This window comes from Lethenteron reissneri, chromosome 31 (genome assembly GCF_015708825.2).
Source record: "Lethenteron reissneri isolate LAM-NWPU_2019-01 chromosome 31, ASM1570882v1, whole genome shotgun sequence".
In the NCBI taxonomy this organism is placed as follows: domain Eukaryota; kingdom Metazoa; phylum Chordata; class Hyperoartia; order Petromyzontiformes; family Petromyzontidae; genus Lethenteron; species Lethenteron reissneri.
The window spans coordinates 9,057,980-9,078,442 of record NC_083809.1 but is presented as its reverse complement, the minus strand read 5'-3'; the positions used below and the strand labels follow the sequence as shown (position 1 = coordinate 9,078,442).

The window sequence follows — 20,463 nt, the reverse complement described above, 5'->3', positions numbered from 1 at the left end:
ATATTACAGAGGGAGCTGGAGACGCGTTTGCTGCTGGAGGAGGAGGCGGCAGCGGCGGCGGCGGCGCGTGGTTTGCCGGCGGAGGAAGCGGAGCCCGATGGTGACCCTGGTGGTGACCCCGGTGGGGGCGGCCTGCGGGAGATCCTGCTCCTGGAGCGACAGATCGCCCGCCTGCAGCGGGAGCAGCGCGAGCGCGAGGCCGGGCTCAGCCGCGACGGCCGCGAGCAGCTCCAGCTGATCCGCAGCCAGCACGGGGCAGCGCACGCGGTGCGGCGCAGACACACGCACACGCACATACCCACATACGTGGACAAACACACACGCACACACTCAAAATAAGAGTGGAGTGAACGTAGCGCTCATGCGGTGTCCATGATAACCCCGTTAGCCTGCGAAGCCGGGCGCCCAGGACGAAGGAGGAGAGCTGCAGGAGCCGCCGGAGGTGGCGGCACTCCCAGAATGCCCGAGCTGCCCACGGTGTTGGGGGCAGCCAAGCTGAAGCGTCAACCATGGAGCTGCCCCCGCCACCTACCCTGCTCAGCCAGGCCAACCTCCAGCCAGAACCCCAGGTAGGGGACATCGGCAACTTATTGGCTGTGTGGCTTTGTCTTTGTGTGTGCGGGGAGAGGTAGCGTAGCGGTTAGCGCGCAGCACCATGACCTTGTTGACAGGGCTAACATCAGTGATTTTCACTGGAGCTACATCTCGCTGCTGGTGACGAAATCAACATCTCGGAAGCTAAGCAGTTTGAGCCTGGATAGTTGCTGTGTAGCCGACCGCCGTGCACTCGTTGTGGGCAGCACAGTGCAGCGCAGCAAGTGATGTTGTTGTACTCTGCTGTGGTCTGATGTCTGTACTCCACGCCTTCACCAACCCACACTGGAAGTATGGTCAAACAACCCCCATAATCCGTACGGCATGAGGCGGAGACCTTCATCCAGAAGTGGATTGGCAAAATGGCCGTACACGTTCATGTGCAAAATGGCCGTACACGTTCGTGTCGCTGGTGTTGCTATGGCTGAGTCTTATCACTACGGTGATTCTCACCGGGGCAACGGTTGTTGTTTCTGCGGTGGCGTTCGTCGTCGTGGTTGCTGTTGCCGTGGCGATGGTTGCCAGTGCGCGGGTGGGGAGGAAGAGGAGCTGGAGCGTCTGGAGCTGGAGGCCCTGCAGGCGGCGCGGGAGTTTGTGATGGAGCTCGGCCTCTACGAGCTCGGGGACGGGCCGCCCCCCGCCAAGCCCCCCCGCTTCCTCGACCCCTTCCCCCCCGCCCCCCACGACGAGGAGGACGAGGGCTTCGTTGCCGGCGACGACGGGTTCAAAGGTCAGCCACACCGCTCAACGTGAACTCGTACGCGACTTCCACGTGACCTGCTCTTGACCTCTACATGACCTCCATATGACCTCCATATGACCCTCCCTACGTGAGTCCTCTATGACCTCCGCATGACACCCCCCCTGCCCATGTGATTTCTGCACAATATTTACATAAGCTCCTTGTGACCTCAACTTGACCTCTGCATGATGTCTACATGCCCTAGTTTCGACCCCGACTTGCGACTTTTTATCTCCACGTGACCTTTCTGTGACCTCAACTTGACCTCTGCATGATGTCTACATGCCCTAGTTTCGACCCCGACTTGCGACTTTTTATCTCCACGTGACCTTTCTGTGACCTCTGCGTGCACTGACGACGACGATGTTGCACCAGTAGTGGTGGCAGCGTTAGTGGCGGCCACCGGGCGGTGATAAAGGTGGCGTTAACGGTCGCGAGTGGCGGACGCTGACGAGCGGGCGTAGCAGTGGGTCACTCCAGCGAGTGAGTCCGGGTTCTGAGAGGTGATTCTCGTGCGTGTCCAAGCGTTTCCGGCGAGCCGTAGTTAGCGCCACCGGATGGGGAGCTCTGGATGAGCGACGCTCTTCGCTTTCCGTCTACCCCAGATTCTCCGAACCCCAGTGAGCGGGGGGGTCAGGGCGAGCCGAGCGCCGGGGGTCAGCGTGCCAGCGGGGGGTCGTCCGAGGCAGACGGGGCTTTGTACCTGCTCCCCCCTGCCGCCGCTTGGCCCGCTCAGCTCGCCGCGCCCGGCCCTCCCGACCCGACGCCTCCAAGTGAGCGGGGGGGGGGGGGGGGGTGGAACGTCAGCTCCTAGCGAGGGAACGCAGCCTGGGCAGTGGCATCCCGTGGCTACGGCATGGGCCTTAGTGCGAGGAATAGCGGATGCGGGACACTCGCTTAAGCGCCGCAGCGATTCAAAGCGCCATGCATCTCGATCGCTCCGATGCCCAGATGTATTTTGTATATCGTAGCCTGGGGGGACCCCCCCCGCCCGCCCCCTCCGGCCCATTGGCTCCGGCGCACGGCCTGCACACGCCCGGCTTCAGTGGCTACGTCGCTGAAGCCGTGCGTGAGTTGCCTGTGGCCGTTCACCTCGGTGAATTCGGTGGAGCTCGTGAATTCTTTCCTTCTTTCTTTCGTTGTGGTTGTTGCCAAAGTTGAGAGCCGGCCTCCAAGGTCCGAGTTCCCCTCCGCCCGGCTCCGGCTCTTCCCCTTGGGCACAACTTTGATGCCGTTCTTGTGGAGCGGTGCAGCGCGTGGGTGGTTTGGCTCTCGGCGCGTGTCGTGCCGAGCGAGCGGCGTGGTGTGCACTGGTGTGGTGCACCGTTGATGTTGAATTGTGTGGAGCGGCGTGGCCAATAGTCTGGTTTATGTCGGGCGGCGTGTTATAGGCGCGAGCATGGCGTGCACGCGCCGAGCTATGAACCCGGCGAGCAGAGTTTTGTTTCCGCTTATCTGAACCAGTCCTGGGCCTCCAATAGGTCGACTGAGCCTCAAATATGAATACCTGATGTGATGTCGGGTGGGGTGTTGGCCACCCCCCCCCCCTCCCCTCAGGTGCCGTGCCGGCCTTCATAGGTGCTGCTCGCTAACAGCACTTGCCCCAACATCCTGTTAAGGCTATACGGGGGGGATCTTTGTCTTTCTGTATAATAGTAGAGTACAGTGGTGGGATGGTGCCACGTGACGCGTTACCAGTCGCTAACCCCCCCCCCCCCCGCCTCCTCTCCGTGGCCGCGAGCAGCCTCGGCGGGCCGCTGCTCGGAGATCTGGGCGGACGAGGTGAGGCCGGCCGGCGGAGAGGCAGAGGAGCTCGACTTCGAGGAGGAGGACGAGGAGGGCGACGAGGGCAGCGGGGGCCGGGCCGCCCGCGTCGGGGGGGGGGCGGCGGGGGGCGGGGCCGGGGGGGCGGTGTCGATGCGCCGCGGGGGCCGGGCGGCGCACGCGCGCCAGCACTCGGCATCGGGGGAGTCGCGGCTCTCGCTGGGCACGTACACCAGCTCGGGGACCTACCGCTCGCTCTCCGAGGGGCGCACCTCCTCCGTGAGCGCCGCGTCGCGCACCATGCAGCACACCGTGCAGCACACACGCCGCACCGTGCAGCACACACGCCGCACCGTGCAGCACACACGCTGCACCGTGCACCACACCGTGCATCACACGTGTTACACGATGCACGTCCCATAATGTCGCACCGTGCATGGTCGCACCGCACAGCGTCACACCGCGCGTGTCACTACGCCGCGCAGATCCTCCTGCACTGTGAATGTACGACGTGTGTACGTGAAACCGGTTAACATGTGTACGTGAAACCGGTTAACGTGTGCGTGTGCGCACGCGTGCCTGCTGGGGAGTGGTGGTGGGTGTAGCGGTTAGCGCGCCGCGCTACGAACCCGGCGACTTGAGTTGGATTCCCGCTCCCGGCCAACACCGGGCACGGTGCTGGCCTCATCACCCGCTTGTTAGTGTATCATGCTAACATTCATAGGTGCTCGCCAACATCACCGTGTAGGCTACATGGGTGGTCTTTGCCTTTGTATGCATGTGTTCAGCTGGAGGACAGCGAGGATGAGTTGGAGTCCCTGTTGAGCGAGGAGTTTGGGCGGAGGGAGGCTATCTACAGCTCCGTGGGCGTTCCCTACTTCCACAGCTTCCTCTCCATAAAGGGTACCCACTCACCCGCTCACTCGCTCATCCACTTACTCAATCACCTGCTTACTCACTTGCCCTCTCACTCACTCACCCATGCATCCTAGCACTTACCCGCTTATCTACTCGCTGACTCACCATCTTATATTGCCACCCGCTTGCCCACTCACAATGGCAGAAGACAACCTTATTGTCCAGATTCTCAACTGCTGTACCACAGCTTCTCTGCTGCTTTACCACGACGGAGTTTCAGCCGTTCTTGTGCAGTGCACGATTTCTATGGAGGGCAGACTCGCGATAACGGGGGGGGGGGGGGGGGGGAGGGGGGGGGGGAGCGTACGCTGCCCGGCCAACGTGAACACCAGGGCTGCCCCTGGCTGTCTGGGCCCTCTCTGGGTGTCTGGTGGTGTCTGGGTGTCTGGTGGTGTCTGGCTGCTGTCTGGGTGCTGTCTGGCTGTCTGGCCTTCGATCTTCCTCCGGTCTCCGTCCGGCCGTTCTGCACATTCTACTTTTAATCCTCATCGGATGTTTCCCATGAGAGAGATAAGTGTTTTTTTTTCTCTCTTTTGTGAGACAATGAGAGACCTTGCACATTTTTCATTAAACCTCCCACAGTTTGGCCATCAATCTCTTTGCCTTTTATGGAGCGAGCGATAGTTTGTGCGTGGGTTTGGTCTCGTGTGTCGCGCCCGTTGTAGCGCAGCTTAACGGTTTAATGGCTACAAGGGGGGCAATGGGCATCTGTCGGCGCATTATGAGCCAACGGGGTTCTGATGGTTACGTCGCTCTCAAGTCAAGTTCGACTCCTGTCTGTCGTGCTACGTTCGATCACAAGACAACATACTCAAACAACCTTTAACTTAATCATTTGCTAATGATCATTGTGACGAGTATAAAAAGACTTTGCAGTTTTTTCCTGGATTTTTCTGTTTGCACATAGTCACTTGAAGATGTTTTCTTGTTCATATATTTTTTTTTTGCGGTTGCACCCGATTCAAGAGCCGAATGGCTCACAGGGCTATACCTAATAAATGAAACTGAAACTGACATGGCCAAGACAAACAGTAATTAGTATTTAATCTTCTTGGTTCTTTCGGTAAAGTCACGTAGAAGGGAAATAATAAAATAATAAAAAATACAACATAATAAAATAATTATAGAAGAACCAAGAAGATGAATCCCTGCAATCACGAAAGCTTAAAATCGAAATTTAGTATTTAATCGTGCCAAGCACCAAAAGTGTTTTTTTTATATAATGGATCACTGTCTACCTGCGTGCAGGTGCATGCGTGCGTGGTTGTGACTGTCCTCCCTCTGTCACCCTCCTCCTCGTCCTCCTCCTCCATGGTGGTGTCCGCAGGGGGCCTGATGAACGCGTGGCGCCGCCGCTGGTGCGTGCTCAAGGACGAGACGTTCCTCTGGTTCCGCGCCAAGCAGGAGGCGCTCAAGGCCGGCTGGCTGCTCAAGAAGGGCGGCGGCGCCTCCACGCTGTCGCGCCGCAGCTGGAAGCGCCGCTGGTTCGTGCTGCGCGGCGCCGTGCTCACCTACTACGACGGCGACGCCGAGGAGAAGCCCCGCGGCACCGTCAGCGTGCACGCCGCACGGTGCGGCCGCAGCGTCCACGCGTTGCGACAAAGCACTGCACAGTAGCACTGCACAGTAGCACCGCACCGCACTGCGCTGCACTGCGCTCAACGGGACTACGCCGCGGCCGGGCGTGGTGCTGGCCACCCAACCCCTCGCTTGCCGTGCCGGCCTTCACAGGTACGACTCATGAACAGCACTTGCCCTGACAGTCTGTTAACGGGGGAGCTTTGTCTTTGCAGGGAGATCCTGGATGGTGGGGGCCGGGAAAATGGGATCGACATCGTGATGAACGAGCGCAAGTACCACCTGGTCGCTGAGTCTCCCGAGGACGCCAGGTGACAACCCCCCCCTCCCCCCTCCCTCCCCCCTCCCTCCCTCCCCCCCTACCTCCCTCCCCCCTACCTCCCCCCCGTGTGATCCACCAATCTTGTCTCGACAGTGCTGGATTTTAGGCGTGTGTGCGCGTGTGCGTGTTCCCGAGTTCAAGCGTGTGTGTGTGTTTCTGAGTTCACGTGCATGTGTGTGAGCACGTGCGTATGCGTGCATGTCTGTGGTGTGTGTCCCTGAGTTGATGTGCGTTGGTGCCCGTGCGTGTGTAGCGAGTGGTTCAGTATTTTGAGCCGAGTCCACGCTGCATCAGACAAGGAGCTGCAGCTGATGCACAGCGAGCAGGCGAACCCCAAGAATGCGGTGGTGAGACGCACACACATCGACACGCACGCACACGCGCCCACACACAGACAATGCACACACACGCAGATCAACAACAACAACAGGCGTCGTTTGCTCTTAAGTTCCGGTGACGTCACCGCCACGACTCTTGTGCCCGGTTAGGTTCATAATGCCGTTCGGCTGATTCGGAGATCTGCGGTGACGCGTGGTGAGACGTAGCGACACGCTATGACATGGGGTGACATGTGGTGACGTGCCGTGACCCTGCTGTGTGTCCGCAGGGCACGATGGACGTGGGCGTCATCGACTCGGTGTGCGCGTCCGACAACCCCGACCGGTAAGGGTCACCGCCGGAGCCACTACGGGGGCTGTGCCGCCAGGGTCGTGGCTAGAGCTGGGGTTCGGGTCTGGTGCTTGGGGTTGGGGTTATGTGGCTGGTGTTGGATTTAGATTTCGGGTTAGGGGTTGGGGTTAGGAATGGTGCCGGGATTCGAGTTTGGGATTTGGGTAAGTGGTTGGGAATTGATGTAGGGGATGGGATTGGCGTTAGGAGTTGGGGCTAGTGGTTATGGCTGTGTGCGTGTGGGTGTGTAATTGCGTGCATATGTTATTGCGTGCGTAACCGCAGGCCGCACGGGTTTGTGATCATCACGGCCGAGCGCGTGCTGCAGTGTAACGCTGACTCAGCCGAGGAGATGCACCACTGGATCGCGCTGCTGCAGCGCAGCAAGGGGGATGCGCGTGTCGACGGACAGGAGTTCATTGTGCGCGGTGAGAGTCCCCAGCTCGTGGGGGGCTCGCCACGTGGTTTGCTCGCTCGCTCGCACGAGCACTTGCTTGCTGGCTCGTTCACTGCTCGCGAGCTCGTCACTCTGTTATTCAATCGCTCCCTCACTCCCCGACTCTCCCGCTCAGCCACACACTTACACACTCACTCGCTGAGGCACATGCTCGCTCGCTGCCATATCACTGACTTGGTCACCCCCTCCATCCCACCTCTGCTCACCCTCTCAATCGCCGACTCACAAACGTTGCTCACCCCAACCCTCACGCCATCACATGTGGACGCGCACGCTCGCTGCAGAACAAGCGACGCGAGAGCCACGGCGATGGCGCTGTCCGTGATTGCTCCGGCCGCTCGCGCTGTGCGGTCCTCGGCGCCGCGATGCTTCTGTGACTCTCGCGCTCCTCCGCTTTGCCCCCCGCATCTCCCGCCTGCGCAGGTTGGCTGCACAAGGAGGGGAAGGCCGGCAGTGCCCGCAGCGGTCACAGCGGCGCCGTCCCCAAGCTCAAGAAGCGCTGGTTCGTGCTCACGCACAACTCGCTGGACTGCTACCGCAACGCGGAGCGAGCCGCCCCCAAGCTGGGCACGCTGGTGCTCAACAGCCTGTGCTCCGTGAGCCAGCACGACGACACCACAGGTACGGCCGTGACACCGCAACGCAGAGCCAGCCGCCGGGGTCGTGTCCGCCGCTCGGAGCGTAGCGATCATCAAGAGAAACGCCGGCTGGGTTCGCTGGCGTTCACGAGAGTGACGCAGGGTTCACGAGAAAATTGACGCGAACAAAAGCAGAAGTAAAAAATATAGCGCGGCGATGGAACGCGTAGAAATCGGGGCAAAAAGGAACTGCATCGTCACATGAGAACCGAGCGAGCCATCGATGCCCCTCCCCGTTTCGGAAATGATGAATCCGTACATTGGCCAATGCCCACACGGAGTGTCGCAATTACTCAAGTCTGTGATTGTCGCCTTAGCGTCCAAACGATCCATGCCCCCCGCCAGTGATTTGGTCGCCGGCATCGCGAGCGCAGCCATTGGACGACATCGGCCTCCACTCACGATGTGGCCGCCTTTGGTGGCGTCAGCTTTGAAAGTCGATATTCCGCGTTGAGTGTTGATGCTGTGTTGGTTGACGAGGTTGCCGCCCAGGCTACTGCTGCGTCGTGGTGTAGGGCAGGAAGCACTCGTGCAACCCGTCCACGCGGCTCGTGTTGACGGCGTCGGGCGTTGACGTTCCGTGCCGGTGTTGGTGACGGTGCCGCCCAGGCTACTGGTGCGTCGTGGTGCACGGCAGGAAGCACTCGTGCCGCCTCTACACGCGGCTGCAGAGCGAGGCGTCGCGCTGGGCCGACTCGGTGCAGTCGGTCATCGACTCCAAGGTTCCCGTCGAGACGCCAACTCAGCAGCTCATCCAGGAGATCAGGGTGGGCACATGAGCACACGAGCACACGCGCACACAGATCCCCCCCCACCCCTCCTCCGTAGCCTCAACAGAATGTCGGGGCAAGTGCTGATTCCGAGCACTTAAAGAAGGCCGGTACGGCCTGGCCGCCTTTTTCTCGTCGGTGCTGATGCTTTTAGACACTGCACCAGGTACTCACTTTCAGATATTCGCCACTGTGGATGTGGTTCGAATACAGGTGAAGTGTGGTGCGCTAACCGCTGCGCCACCGCTCCTCACACACGCACATATGTACACACACGTGCACACGCAAGCACCTGCTGCTCCCTGCACACGCACGCGCATGTATGCATGCACACACATGTGTCCGTGCCCGGCTATGTGGTCTGGTGATCGTGGTGGAGATTACTATGAGCGTGGCGGTGGTGTTGGTGATTCTGCAGGAAGGATTGACGATGTTGACGATGTTGGTGACTATGATGATGTTGATGTTGTTGATGATGTTGTTGATAATGACGACGATGATGATGATGATGATAATGATCTCCTGACCCCGCCCTCCCCCCCTCGTGCAGGACAACAGTGCGAATCCGGAGATAGTGGAGCAGATTTACCGACGCAACCCGATCCTGCGCTACTCGCCGCACGCGCTGCACTCGCCACTGCTGCCCCTTCCCTACGGCGACGCAAGCCTCTCCCGTGAGCTCCCAGAGCAGCCCCGCCGCGTCACGTGACAAACGCCGCATCACGTGACCCACCCCGCATTACGCAACACACACCGCGTTTACCGCTTGTTCCAGAGGGTCGCGGTTAGAGCCAAGAAGTAGAAAGAGTAGGCCATGTGTGCCAGTGTCCCGGTGACAAGACGTTTCCAAAAATCTCCCTCCCTACCCCTCCCCCCCCCCCGTAGTGCAGCGAGAGTGCGGCTACGGGAGGCTGCAGGAAGAGGCGGTGCGCCTGTTCCAGCGGGTGCAGGAGCTGGAGACGGCCGCCGACCCCGTGCCGCCGGTGCAGGCCCTGCTGCGCGCGTGCCGCCACCTGCGGCCGCTGCGCGACGAGCTCTACCTGCAGCTGGTGAAGCAGACGAGCGCCCACCCGGCGCCCGGCTCCGCCGCCGCGCTGCGCCTCTGGCAGGCGCTGGCGTGCGCCGTCTGCGCCCTGCCGCCCGGTCGCGCTGTGCTGCGCTACCTCAAGATCCACCTCAAGCGGTGGGCGCACGCAGTGGTGGGGGGGGGGGGGGGGCGCCCCGTCACGGAGTTTTGGGGGGCCGGCATGTTTGCTCAGGGGTTGGGAGTTGGAGTTGAGAATAAGAGGGGGGAGTTTGGGATCGAGGGTCGGAGTAAAGTTGTTGGGGTTAGCGTACGCTTCAGTAGTAATAGTAATAATGATTTACACTTCTTATATTCCTTTCACAATGTCTCAAGGCGCCGTGTGTCACAAGGACAACGATAACAAAGAAAGAACCGGGCGGCAAGAGCAGAGCCAGGGAGGAATGTAGGCCATTAGAAGAAAGCTGTTTTTAAAAGATGTGGTTTTTAGACGGGACTTAAAAGCATCAGCGCTGTCGGAGAGCATAATCTCTCAATGGCAGACGTATCTGCCTGTGCCTTAAAGCGTACGCGTGCATGCATGCGTGTGTACGTGTGCGTGTACATGTGCGTGTGTACACGTGCGTGTTTACGTGTTTGTGTGTGCGTGTGTGTACGTGCGTGTGTGCGTGTGTACGTGTGTACGTGTGTACGTGTGTACGTGTGGGTGTTTACGTGTTTGTGTGTGCGTGTGCGTGTGTCCGCGCGTGAGCAGCACGCGCGAGGATCACGCCGGCTCGGAGACTGGACCTCTTCTGCGCGTTCATCCAGGACGCGTTGCGGCGCTCGCGGCCGCGCGAGGCGGTGCCCTCGCGTGCCGAGCTGCGCGCCGTGATGGCACGCGCCGAGATGAGCGCCACGGTGCACTGCCACGGCGGCGGGGCCTGCCGCATCTCCGTGCACCCCTACACCACCGCCGGCGAGGTGCGGGCCCCCTCAGCGCCACGGTTCGACGCGTCGTCGCGGCGAGCGCCGTCAGTGACCGCCTGCGAACGCCGACGATGATGTTTGCGCACGGCAGCAGGTGCACGTTACGTTCGCGTGTCCGTGTGCGCGTGCGCGTGCGTGCGTGGCCAGGTGGTGGAGAAGCTGCTGCGGGGCCTGGCGATGGTGGAGAGCCGGAACTGGTTCTCTCTGTTCGAGCGCCGCGACGGCACCGACCGCGCCGTGGAGGCGCGCGCCCTCGTCGCCGACGTGCTCGCCGGCTTCGAGAGGTGCGCTTCACGACCGCCACCCCCCATCGCTCCTGTGAATGTCATTCTCGTTTAAAGCCTAGACAATATACAAAAAACAACGACTTCACACTAGATATTATTATTATTATTCTCACTTTGCTGAATGCTCCGAGTACGGGAGGAGGATTGTGAGAAGAGCATGATGACAACAGGGATACAAATAATAACAACGCACGTAATATATACGTGCGTGCGTTCGTGTGCACGTGCGTGCGTGCATGGGTGTACATGTGTGTGCGTGCGTATACATGCGTGCGTGTGTATTTGTGTGTGTGTGCGTGTGTGTGTGTGTATGTGTGTGTGCGTATACGTGCGTGCAGAGCGGTAGTGTAGCGGTGAGCCGCGCTGGGCTACGAACCCGGCGTGCCGAGTTCGATTCTGGCTCACGGCCAACACCAGTAACATTTATCTGAACCAGTCCTGGGCCTCTCCTAGGTCGACTCAGCCTCAAACGAGTACCTGGTGTGGTGTGTAAAAACATCGCCATTGGGGAGACAAAGGCGGCCGGGCGTGGTGCTGGCCACCCACCCACTCGTGTGTTGTGCCGGCCTTAATAGGTGCTCGCTAACAGAACTTGCCCCAAATAGTCTGTTAAGGCTACACGGGAGGGTCTTTGTCTTTGTGTGCGTGACAGGCTGGCGGACGAGCGGGGGCTGCGGGAGGTGGAGGATCCTGGTGGAGGAGCGGGGGGCAGTGTGGGGGGCCAGGGTGCTCAGCTCTACTTCAAGCTCTACTGCTTCCTGGACACGCACAGCGTGGCGCCCGACAGCGTCGAGTTCGCGTTCATGTTCGAGCAGGTGAGACGGCGATGTCATCGTTTCCGATGCACGGGTCACTCCAACGATAAGCAAACGGCCCGGCGTTATCGGGTGTGTGTGCATCCTCATCAGAGACACAGCCACAGGAGTGCCACGCGACGGACCGCACAGTGAACCCGCCGTGGCCATGCAACCCACGCGACGGACCGCACAGTGAACCCGCTGTGGTCTGTGCTCCTTCAACGGAAAGGAGGAGCAATGACAATGCCGATTTGGTTCTGGTGATTTCCTCGCGGCATTTTAAGGGTGATGTTGTCGTGGTGGTGGTGATGGTGATATCACCGTGAGGGTGATATTGCAGCGATGTCGTGATGGCGATGCTTTGGCGATGGTGATGTCACGTTGACGTTAACGCCGCGCGTCCCCCCCAGGCCCACGAGACGGTCATCAGCGGCCACTTCCCGGCTCCGGACGAGACGCTGCAGCAGCTGTCTGCGCTGCGCCTGCAGTACGCGTTGGGCGACCTGGTGCTGGCCTCGCTCCCCGCTTCCTCCCCCTCCTCGTCCGCCTCCTCCCCCTCCTCGTCCGCCATTTCCTCATCATCCTCCTCCTCCTCCTTGGCCTCCTCACCGACAGCCTCAGGCCTGCCCCCCTTACCCCCGCTGGAAGACATCTACCCCTTGGCCCGCCTCAGGGCTCGCGTCACTCAGTCCACCAAAGTCACCTCCCTGCAGCCCCAACCGATGGCGCCACCGCCGCCGCCGCCGGAGAAGAAGCGTTCCAGCTTCCTGGACGGAACGCTGCGGCGGAGCCGGCGCAGCAGCAACAGCAGCGGCGGCGGCGCGAGCGGCGCCGGGGCCAACTCGAAGCGGCGGCACAGCCAGGGGCAGGCGGCGGGCCCGGCGAGCGAGGCGCCCACGCCGGCGCTGGAGATGTGGGTGCAGGAGGAGGAGCAGGCGGTGCGCGCCGGCGTCGTCGACAAGTGGCGGCGGCTGCACGGCGTGGGGCAGGAGCGAGCCATGGCGCTCTACATGGCGCTCGTGCGCGAGTGGTCGGGGTACGGCGCCACGCTCTTCGACGTCGAGGTAGCGACTCGTTTCATTTCCCACCGCCCGACGCGCCACCCGCCGCTCCCCCTGTGTGTATGTGTGTGGCGCCACCCAGCCCCTCGTGTGCTGTGCCGCCCTTCAAAGGTGCTCTCTTACAGCCACTTGCTCTAACAATCTGTTAAGGGCTAAATGTGGGACCTTTGTCTTTTTATTTCTGTGTGTATGCCTTACCGCCTGTGTCGTATCAATATCTGCTGTTCTCCCATCTCTCTCTCTCTCTGTGCGCTATGTGCCTGGCGTGGCGTCTAACATCACCACGTGGGAAAGGCCGCCCTTCAGAGGTGTCGCTCGCCAACAGCACTTGCCTCGACGGTCCATTACAGGCTAACGGGGGGACCTTTGTCTTTGCTCGTTAGTGCAAGGAGGGCGGCTTCCCGTGCTCCCTGTGGCTGGCGGTGGGCGCCACGGCGGTGTCCGTGTACCGGCGCGGCGAGCCGAGTCCCCTCGACTCGTTCCCCTACGAGAACATCCTGTCGTTCGGGGCGCCGCTGCACAACACCTACAAGATCGTGGTGATGGAGCGCGAGATGCTCTTCCACACGCCCCAGGTACTCGCATGCGAACGCTCGCAAGCACGCTCGCTCACTCGGTGATGGTGGTCGGACACAGTGCAGTGACGATGGGGGAGATGAAATGGTGTAGAGGCCGAGTCCTCAGCACGGGTGGAGGAATCAACGAGTGAAGCTCACGGGAAGAGCGGCCACTGTGGTAGCGACAGAAAAGTGGCAAGGAGGCGACTGACCGCTGCGGTTGTTGCCCTTGCAGGTGGTGGAGGTGGCCAAGCTGATGAAGGCCTACATCAACGTCATCGTCCGGGACCGCTACGGCACCCGCCCAGGGGACGCCAGGGCCTCGGGGGTCCCGGCCGGTTCCCTGGGACTCGGGGTGCTCGAAGGCCTCGTGGGGATGGGAGGCCGCGCGATCCCCATGGAGATCGTGGGCACTGCGGGGATCGGCGAGAGCCCCGGGGGAGCGTGCGGGGTGACCGTGGCGGCCGATGGGACCGCGGGGCTCGGGAGGAGCGGGGAATCTTCCGCGGGGAGCGGCGGGCGAACTAGAGAAAGTGGGGGGCTCGGAGGGAGTGGGGGGCCCAGGAGGAGTGGGGGATCCGGGGGGAGTGTCCGCTCCACGAAGGAGACCCTGCTCTGACGAGACATGCCGAACGTCTCTCGCGAAATCCCCGAGGATCCGCAGGCCACGGTGACCCCAAACAATCGCTCCGGATCGCCATGATACCCGGGCCACAGATGCTAAAGGCCACCTTGTCTTCAGGCCCCACGCAGCTCGTCGCGAACCAGCGTCGCTGACCTCTCCAGCTCCTGCACCTTCAAAGGCCTTTAACTCGGCGATCCGCGACCGTCGTCGGTCTTCCCCCGCGTTGGAGGGAGCCCGTCCGATCGCCGCCAAGGCCCGACGTGGCCCCCAGCGGGGATCGCGACGGAAACCCCGGTGCCCGGGGGGGGGGGGGGGGGCCTGGCGCCTGCATCGTGTGCCGCTCGCCGCGTGCGTGAGGGACGGCCGTGGTGGGGGCGCAGCCCCTCGGCGTCGCAAGGGATCTCGTGGTGGGGTGGCCCTGGCGGTGGGCGGGGTGAGGGACCGGGACTTGGCGCAGTCGCCTCTTGCGCTGTCTTCCAGCGTGCCAGATAATGCTTCGGGGCTCTGCGAGTGCTTTCGCCTCCGACATTGACGCCGTGTGTGCGTGCGTGTGTGAAATGTTTTCAGGTTGGTAAAAAAAACGCGATTTTTTTGCTGGGGTGGGGCAGTGAACCCAGCGACTTGAGTTCGATTTCCCGACTGTGGCTCGCGTCTTGGTGGCGAAGCCCATAAGCCCAGCAGCAGCAGCAACAACAGCAGCAGAACGTTCTCGCCACCCCCCTTCATCAACACTCAACGTCGAGTCGGACCTCGCCCAACGTGCCGGGGGAGTCGGAGGTTACGTTGGGAAAAACCGCGGTCAGTAAACGATCGGCCTCAAGGGAGAACTGGGGGGTAGCGTCCCTGGGTTCTGAAGTTATCGCCCCGTCCCCTCGTTGTTAGCTAATTCTACACGATTTCCCCGACTTGATATAACGTAGCAAAAAAAAGACACATGTAAATAGAATTTAATAAAAGATATTTAAACATAGAATGAAACAATTGAAATTTTAAAATGTTACTTCGATGGATGATGATGATGATGGAGATTATCACCTCCTCCCACTAACTTATAGTTTCCACGCGATTTTCGCCCGTTTGGTATCACAGCAAAACCACACACGCACACATACGTTAGTAACGCACACACGTTAGTAATGTACACAGTTAGTGAAAGAAAATTGGGACGTGAAACTAAATTTTAAAACGTGAAACCGAAATTTTTTTTTTTTACTCACGACGATGGCGACGATGAAGGGGAAGACGGCGACGATGTTGGTGGTGGAGGCGCTGGAGGGACTTGCAAGCGGACCCCGCACGACTTTTCGAAGCGGCAGGGGTTGGAGTATTTCGGCGTTGTCAAACCGCCTACACCTGGAACATCACCCCCCCTCAACCCCACCCCTCAACCCCCCCACACCCCCACCCCTCACCCCCACTCCTCACCCCTCACCCCCCACCGTGTCCAGGATAAAAAACGTACCTCAATTAGTGCACCGCGTATTGCCGAAACACGCGTTCGGTAGAACGGCGTTGGACAATGTGTGAGAATCTTTATTTATGCTGGAGAAATCCGATGAGCTATGAAGCTCGTTTTCACAGATGTCCAGTTGGGGCGGGTATGTGATCTGTATAGTCAAACAATCCCCGTGACTGACGTCACGTGGGAGGCCTTCATCCAGCAGTGGATTGACAAAAGGCTGTAATTATTATTAAGTACAATGCAATATCACTATGCAGTAATGAGTAATGTTTATAAACACAGTACAATATTTAATGCCAAACCCACGGGGCATGCAATACCTGTGACCGTTACGTTGACCGCCCGTCAAGGAAACGACGTCTCGATGACAATCTTGTACATTTATCCCACTCCACAAGAGGACGAAACCAACTCGTGCTACCCGATCGCGGCACAAGTCACCGCGCAACCAAGAACTGTGACGTTTCACTCCGCGTCGTCGTCGTCCGCACAACCCGGAGGAGCGGAGACCAGAGCCAGTCAAATGCTCGGGCCCGCAGCGAGACGCGTCCGTTGTGACCGTGCGAAAAGGAAGTGATGCCAAGGCTGTGAGGAGGCGCCCGCGAGACGATCCCTCCTCTTTGGTTCTTTCGGTAAAGTCACGTGGGTATAAAATAAAATAGATCACGACGTTTCGGGCGCAACACAAGCGTCCGTCATCAGGTGGGAAAGCATGGCCTGCTGCTGAGGCAGACGGTTTTGAAAGGTTTGAAATGGGTGTAGCGCAAGGGCCATAAAGAAGTGGCCAGGGCTCGTGATGTTAATGTGAGAAATTATCAGGTAAGATAGGAGAGCGGCCTCCTGAACCTTTTAAAACAGTCTGCCTCAGCAGCAGTCCATGCTTTCCCACCTGATGACGGACGCTTGTGTTGCGCCCGAAACGTCGTGATTTATTTTATACCTATGTGACTTTACCGAAAGAACCAAAGAGTATGGATCCCTGCAGTCACGAAAGCTTCAAATCAAGAACGATCCCTCCTGGCCTCGGCTCCGGTCACCGCGTTACAGAGAGTGCACGAAGCTGTGTCCGGGAGAGATTCCCAACGGAGAGTACGCTGGGGGCATTCCTCGACTGCAAAATAAATTAAATAGGAGCGCAGATATCGGGGCCCCAAGATGCCGAATCCCTCGACTTTCCAAATGGAGGAGAAAGACCCCCCGGGGGGATTGAATCCGGGTCTACAAAATCATAAATATCGACCGAGTCGATCTGGACGCCTATTTTAAGCTCGACGCAGGGAGGGAGGGGGGGGGAGAGAGAAGCAGAAGCCGCGTACGGGAACGTTCCGGACGGAGGCCCCAAAGAGGCGTCGCATTTTATCCGCAGAGAGCGGCGGGGAGCGGGGAACCTGCTGCCCGCGGTAACGCGCCGCCAAGTTGGAGGCCACGCCACTGGGACGCTTCACACAAAGCTCCCCCCTTCATCAGATTCGAGAATCCATGCGCAACTGACAATCACGACGAACGAGGTGGCCGCGAATGGCTCCCTCTTGTTTTTTTGTTTTTACTTTTGTAACGTTCTCGCTGTGGTTTTAGCGGTACGCAGTTCTGAATGGGCCCCCCTCGGGGGTGTGTATGTGGGGGGGTGTCACATCACAGAGTTGTATCTGTCACGCGAACACGTGCAGCGAAATGGCAACCAGTGCCGGATTATCCTAGTAGCAAAAGTAGCAAATGCTACGGGCCCCGCACTTTCAAGGGCCCTGCGCTAAATGCTTTCAAGCTATTAATTCCGGTTCCGTGATTCTGCACTGGCTCTATTACTATAGTACTATACTGCCTTCAACTTTTATGAACGATTGGGTGTTCAAGGTTATCGATTTGTCGTATTATCTGGCTGTATAGCAAATGAAAAATACAATTACTGCAAGTTTTTTAATTAGTTTTTTAGTTATTTAGGGCCCCTTAATAACATATGCTACAGGCCCCGCACTAGATTAATCCGGCACTGATGGCAACCGCGCGTAAAAACAACAAAAAACCACCCTAATCTGCGGCGCTGCGGTTGTGACCGCGTGTTGTGACGGTGCCTTGCTGTTGTGACCTTGCGTTGGGCATTGATGCGCGGACTTTTACGATGGGAATTCATGCCGAAACCCCGTGCGCGTGTCGTGACAATGGCCTTCGTGTTGGGACGGCCTGCAGGCGGAGCCGTCCCGTGACCCGGTATCGTCGGAGCTGCATGGCCGTGCAGATTTAGTGTTAGTCGTGTGCCGTGTCGATGCTTGCGGTGTTTGTTATCACTCGCGTGCGTGTGTGTGTGTGGAGGGGGAGAGGCCAACCGAGTTGGATGCCTTCTCGCGGCCAACGTTGCTGACGATTATCTGAACCGATCCTCGGTCTCCCCCTTGCGTCGGCTCAGCCTTAAATGAGTGCCTGGTTCCGCGTGTAGTAAACATCCCCACTGGGGAGAGACAAAGGCGGATGGGCGTGGTGCTGGCCAACCCACCCCTTCGTGTGTCGTGCCGGTGTTGTTAATAGGTGCTCGCTAACAGCATTATCCCCAACAAGTCCGTTCAAGGCTACACGGGGGGATCTTTGTCTTTGGGGAGCCGAGTTGCAAGCCTGGTACCATTCTCACACTTGATTCGTCCTGGGATTCTGCAGCCTCCTAGGGTGTTATTGTTTTTTTGTTATTTCACAAGACGGCAAATAATTTAACATTTCCCGGTTTTCGTTTTTTATTTACCCCGGGAAAAAACCTCGCTCATACCCACGCTGGACGTTTTTTCCCCCCAACTCCTTCCTCTGGGTATTTGTTTGCATCCGGGGAGAAACCCAGGATGGCCAGCAAGAGAGAAACCCCCCTCCCCCCACGCGGAAGCAGATACTCCAACTCAAAATCATTATTTTTATTTAGACCGGAGCAATCCGATGAGCTGTGAAGCTCTTCTTCTTGGTTCTTTCGGTAAAGTCACGTAGAATGGATATAATAAAATAATAAAAATAAAACATAATAAATCATTCTCACGACGTTTCGGCCACAACGCAAGCAGCCGTCTTCAGGTGGAGAACAGGTCTATCGAGAGGACAGAGTCTGAACGACACACCCCAGGCTTGGAGCGTCTATTTAAGCTGGGATGGAGGGGGGAAGAGCGCCTTGACAAAAGAATTTCAATATCAAGAGGAAATTAGCATATTTATGGGAAATGCAGATATGCGATTAGTACTACTTGTGAAATGCGTAGGAGGTTTGGCGGGGGGTTTAAAGTCATATGGGAAATGCAGATATGCGATTATTACTACTTGTGAAATGCGTAGGGAGTTTGGTGGGGGGTTTAAAGTCATATGCCCGTGCATTATGCAGGATTGTATTTTTTATTATTTTATTATTTCCATTCTACGTGACTTTACCGAAAGAACCAAGAAGATGAATCCCTGCAGTCACGAAAGCTTTACAGATGTCGAGTAAGGCTGTCCGGTAACTCCACGCAGACAAAGGTCAGAACCCTGCAGCCTGCACCGACCGCCCTCTTTCGAGCACCCGACTTTGATTTTGAGAGGCTGGATGGCGTGACCCCGGGGTTCAGAGTGCGTCCAAAGCGAGTGACAGAAGAGGGGCGTCCTCAGGGTCCCCGAATCCCCCAGTCCCTGGAAATCACGGTGGGCCCTGCCAAAGTGCCTTCACTTAAGAAATGCATTGTACATTCCTGGGCTTCATGCAGCCCTCGCCTTTTATAAACTCGTGTGCGTCGTGTCTGCAGTGTGCGTCGTGTGTGTAGTGTCTGCAGTGTGTGTAGTGTGCGTCATGTCTCCAGTGTGTGTAGTGTCTGCAGTGTGTGTAGTGTCTGCAGTGTGTGTAGTGTCTGCAGTGTGTGTAGTGTGCGTCATGTCTCCAGTGTGTGTAGTGTCTGCAGTGTGTGTTGTGTCTGTCGTGTGCGTCGTGTCTGCAGTGTGCGTCGCGTCTGCAGTGTGCGTCGCGTCTGCAGTGTGCGTCGCGTCTGTCGTGTGCGTCGTGTCTGCAGTGCGCGTCGTGTCTGTCGTGTGCGTCGTGTCTGCAGTGTGCGTCGTGTCTGCAGTGTGCGTCGTGTCTGCAGTGTACGTCGCGTCTGCAGTGTGCGTCGTGTCTACAGTGTGCGTGTGGTGTGCAACTTAGCCCGCTCGTGCCTTAGGCCGGACTCGGGAGTCCGGAGGAGAACGGCGCCACGCGCCGGCTCCACCCAAGCTGCCTGCAGGCGGCGGTGGTAGTCAGCGCAGGTGGTGGTGGTGGTCAGCGCAGGCGGTGGTGGTGGTGGCCAGCAGCGCTTGCGGTGTTTCCGGAGCCGGCGTTCGTCGCCGCTCCGATCCTCCTCTGCCCCGCGAGCCACCACGGAAGGCGTCGTGGTGGCAACGTCTCGATAGCCGTGCCAACATTGACACCGCCCCTCCGCCCCGGACTCGTCCCTGTTCCGCGAGGAATGTGGCCCAGAAGTGATTGCCTGTTAAGATGAGCGGTGTCATCGGTGTGATTCCACATTCGTGTGGCCGGGGTAAGTTCATCCATAGGGCACTCGCTCGTTGACTTCCGCACAAAGTGTGGTGATATGGACCCCGGAGGATTTGACCTCAGGACCTTCCCGTCGCGAGCCGCTCGCTCTAGGGTCGTGGGTACCCCCCCCCCCCCCCCATTTAAAGAAGTGGGGGACCAACTCTCTTATTCAGGGTTACTGCCGAGGTAACGCCACAGATGGGGAGGTAGCAAGTCGGCTTCTCCTGCGTTCTCGTTTCTTTGCGAGCAGATTGGAGGGGAGGAGTGCCTTGATTAGGAAACCTGAACTCGACAATGAAAAGCAACGAACCAATGCGCCTAAAGAAGAACGTTTTCAATCTGCTGCGTTACCGCCCGCTGTGACACTCGTCAGAAAGGGTTCTTGTGCGTTTCCTTTGCGAGTGATCTGACCCCTCCCGTGTGTCCACTCTGTGTGCGTCTCTCCGGCAACTGCTGCCACGAGGCAGGGAACCCAAACTCGCGACGTTTTGCCGTGGTGGGCCCCTCAACCACCACGTGAGTTTTGGATTAAAAACACGCAGAATGTCTTTGCGTCGTTCAGGTACGATGGCGTCGAATTTGTATCGGTCCGCATCGACGCGATGTAATGCTCAGGCAGGAGGAATCGGATGATGTTGGTCGCGAAAGCCTACGTGTTAAAAACCTCCGTTAGGTCGTGATGCGAAAAGTTAGATCCAGGCCCACATTTGTTGGATGTATCC

General features: G+C 58.7%; 1 protein-coding gene across 1 annotated transcript in view; it reads left to right on the top strand.

Moving 5' to 3' along the window:
- The window catches only part of LOC133349852 (unconventional myosin-X-like), a 68,926-nt gene extending 52,982 nt beyond the window's left edge, over positions 1-15,944 (top strand). Inside the window, 22 exon segments of the mRNA XM_061563657.1 lie at positions 10-267; positions 389-442; positions 1,120-1,324; positions 1,942-2,109; positions 3,081-3,379; positions 3,889-4,003; positions 5,346-5,589; positions 5,812-5,907; positions 6,172-6,265; positions 6,526-6,581; positions 6,873-7,015; positions 7,468-7,665; positions 8,292-8,449; positions 9,003-9,126; positions 9,338-9,635; positions 10,231-10,258; positions 10,260-10,439; positions 10,593-10,729; positions 11,385-11,547; positions 11,940-12,593; positions 12,974-13,165; positions 13,383-15,944. Coding sequence (XP_061419641.1) covers positions 10-267; positions 389-442; positions 1,120-1,324; positions 1,942-2,109; positions 3,081-3,379; positions 3,889-4,003; positions 5,346-5,589; positions 5,812-5,907; positions 6,172-6,265; positions 6,526-6,581; positions 6,873-7,015; positions 7,468-7,665; positions 8,292-8,449; positions 9,003-9,126; positions 9,338-9,635; positions 10,231-10,258; positions 10,260-10,439; positions 10,593-10,729; positions 11,385-11,547; positions 11,940-12,593; positions 12,974-13,165; positions 13,383-13,766 — 4,248 coding nt within the window. The 3' untranslated portion in view covers positions 13,767-15,944.
- The last annotated feature ends 4,519 nt before the right edge of the window (positions 15,945-20,463 follow it).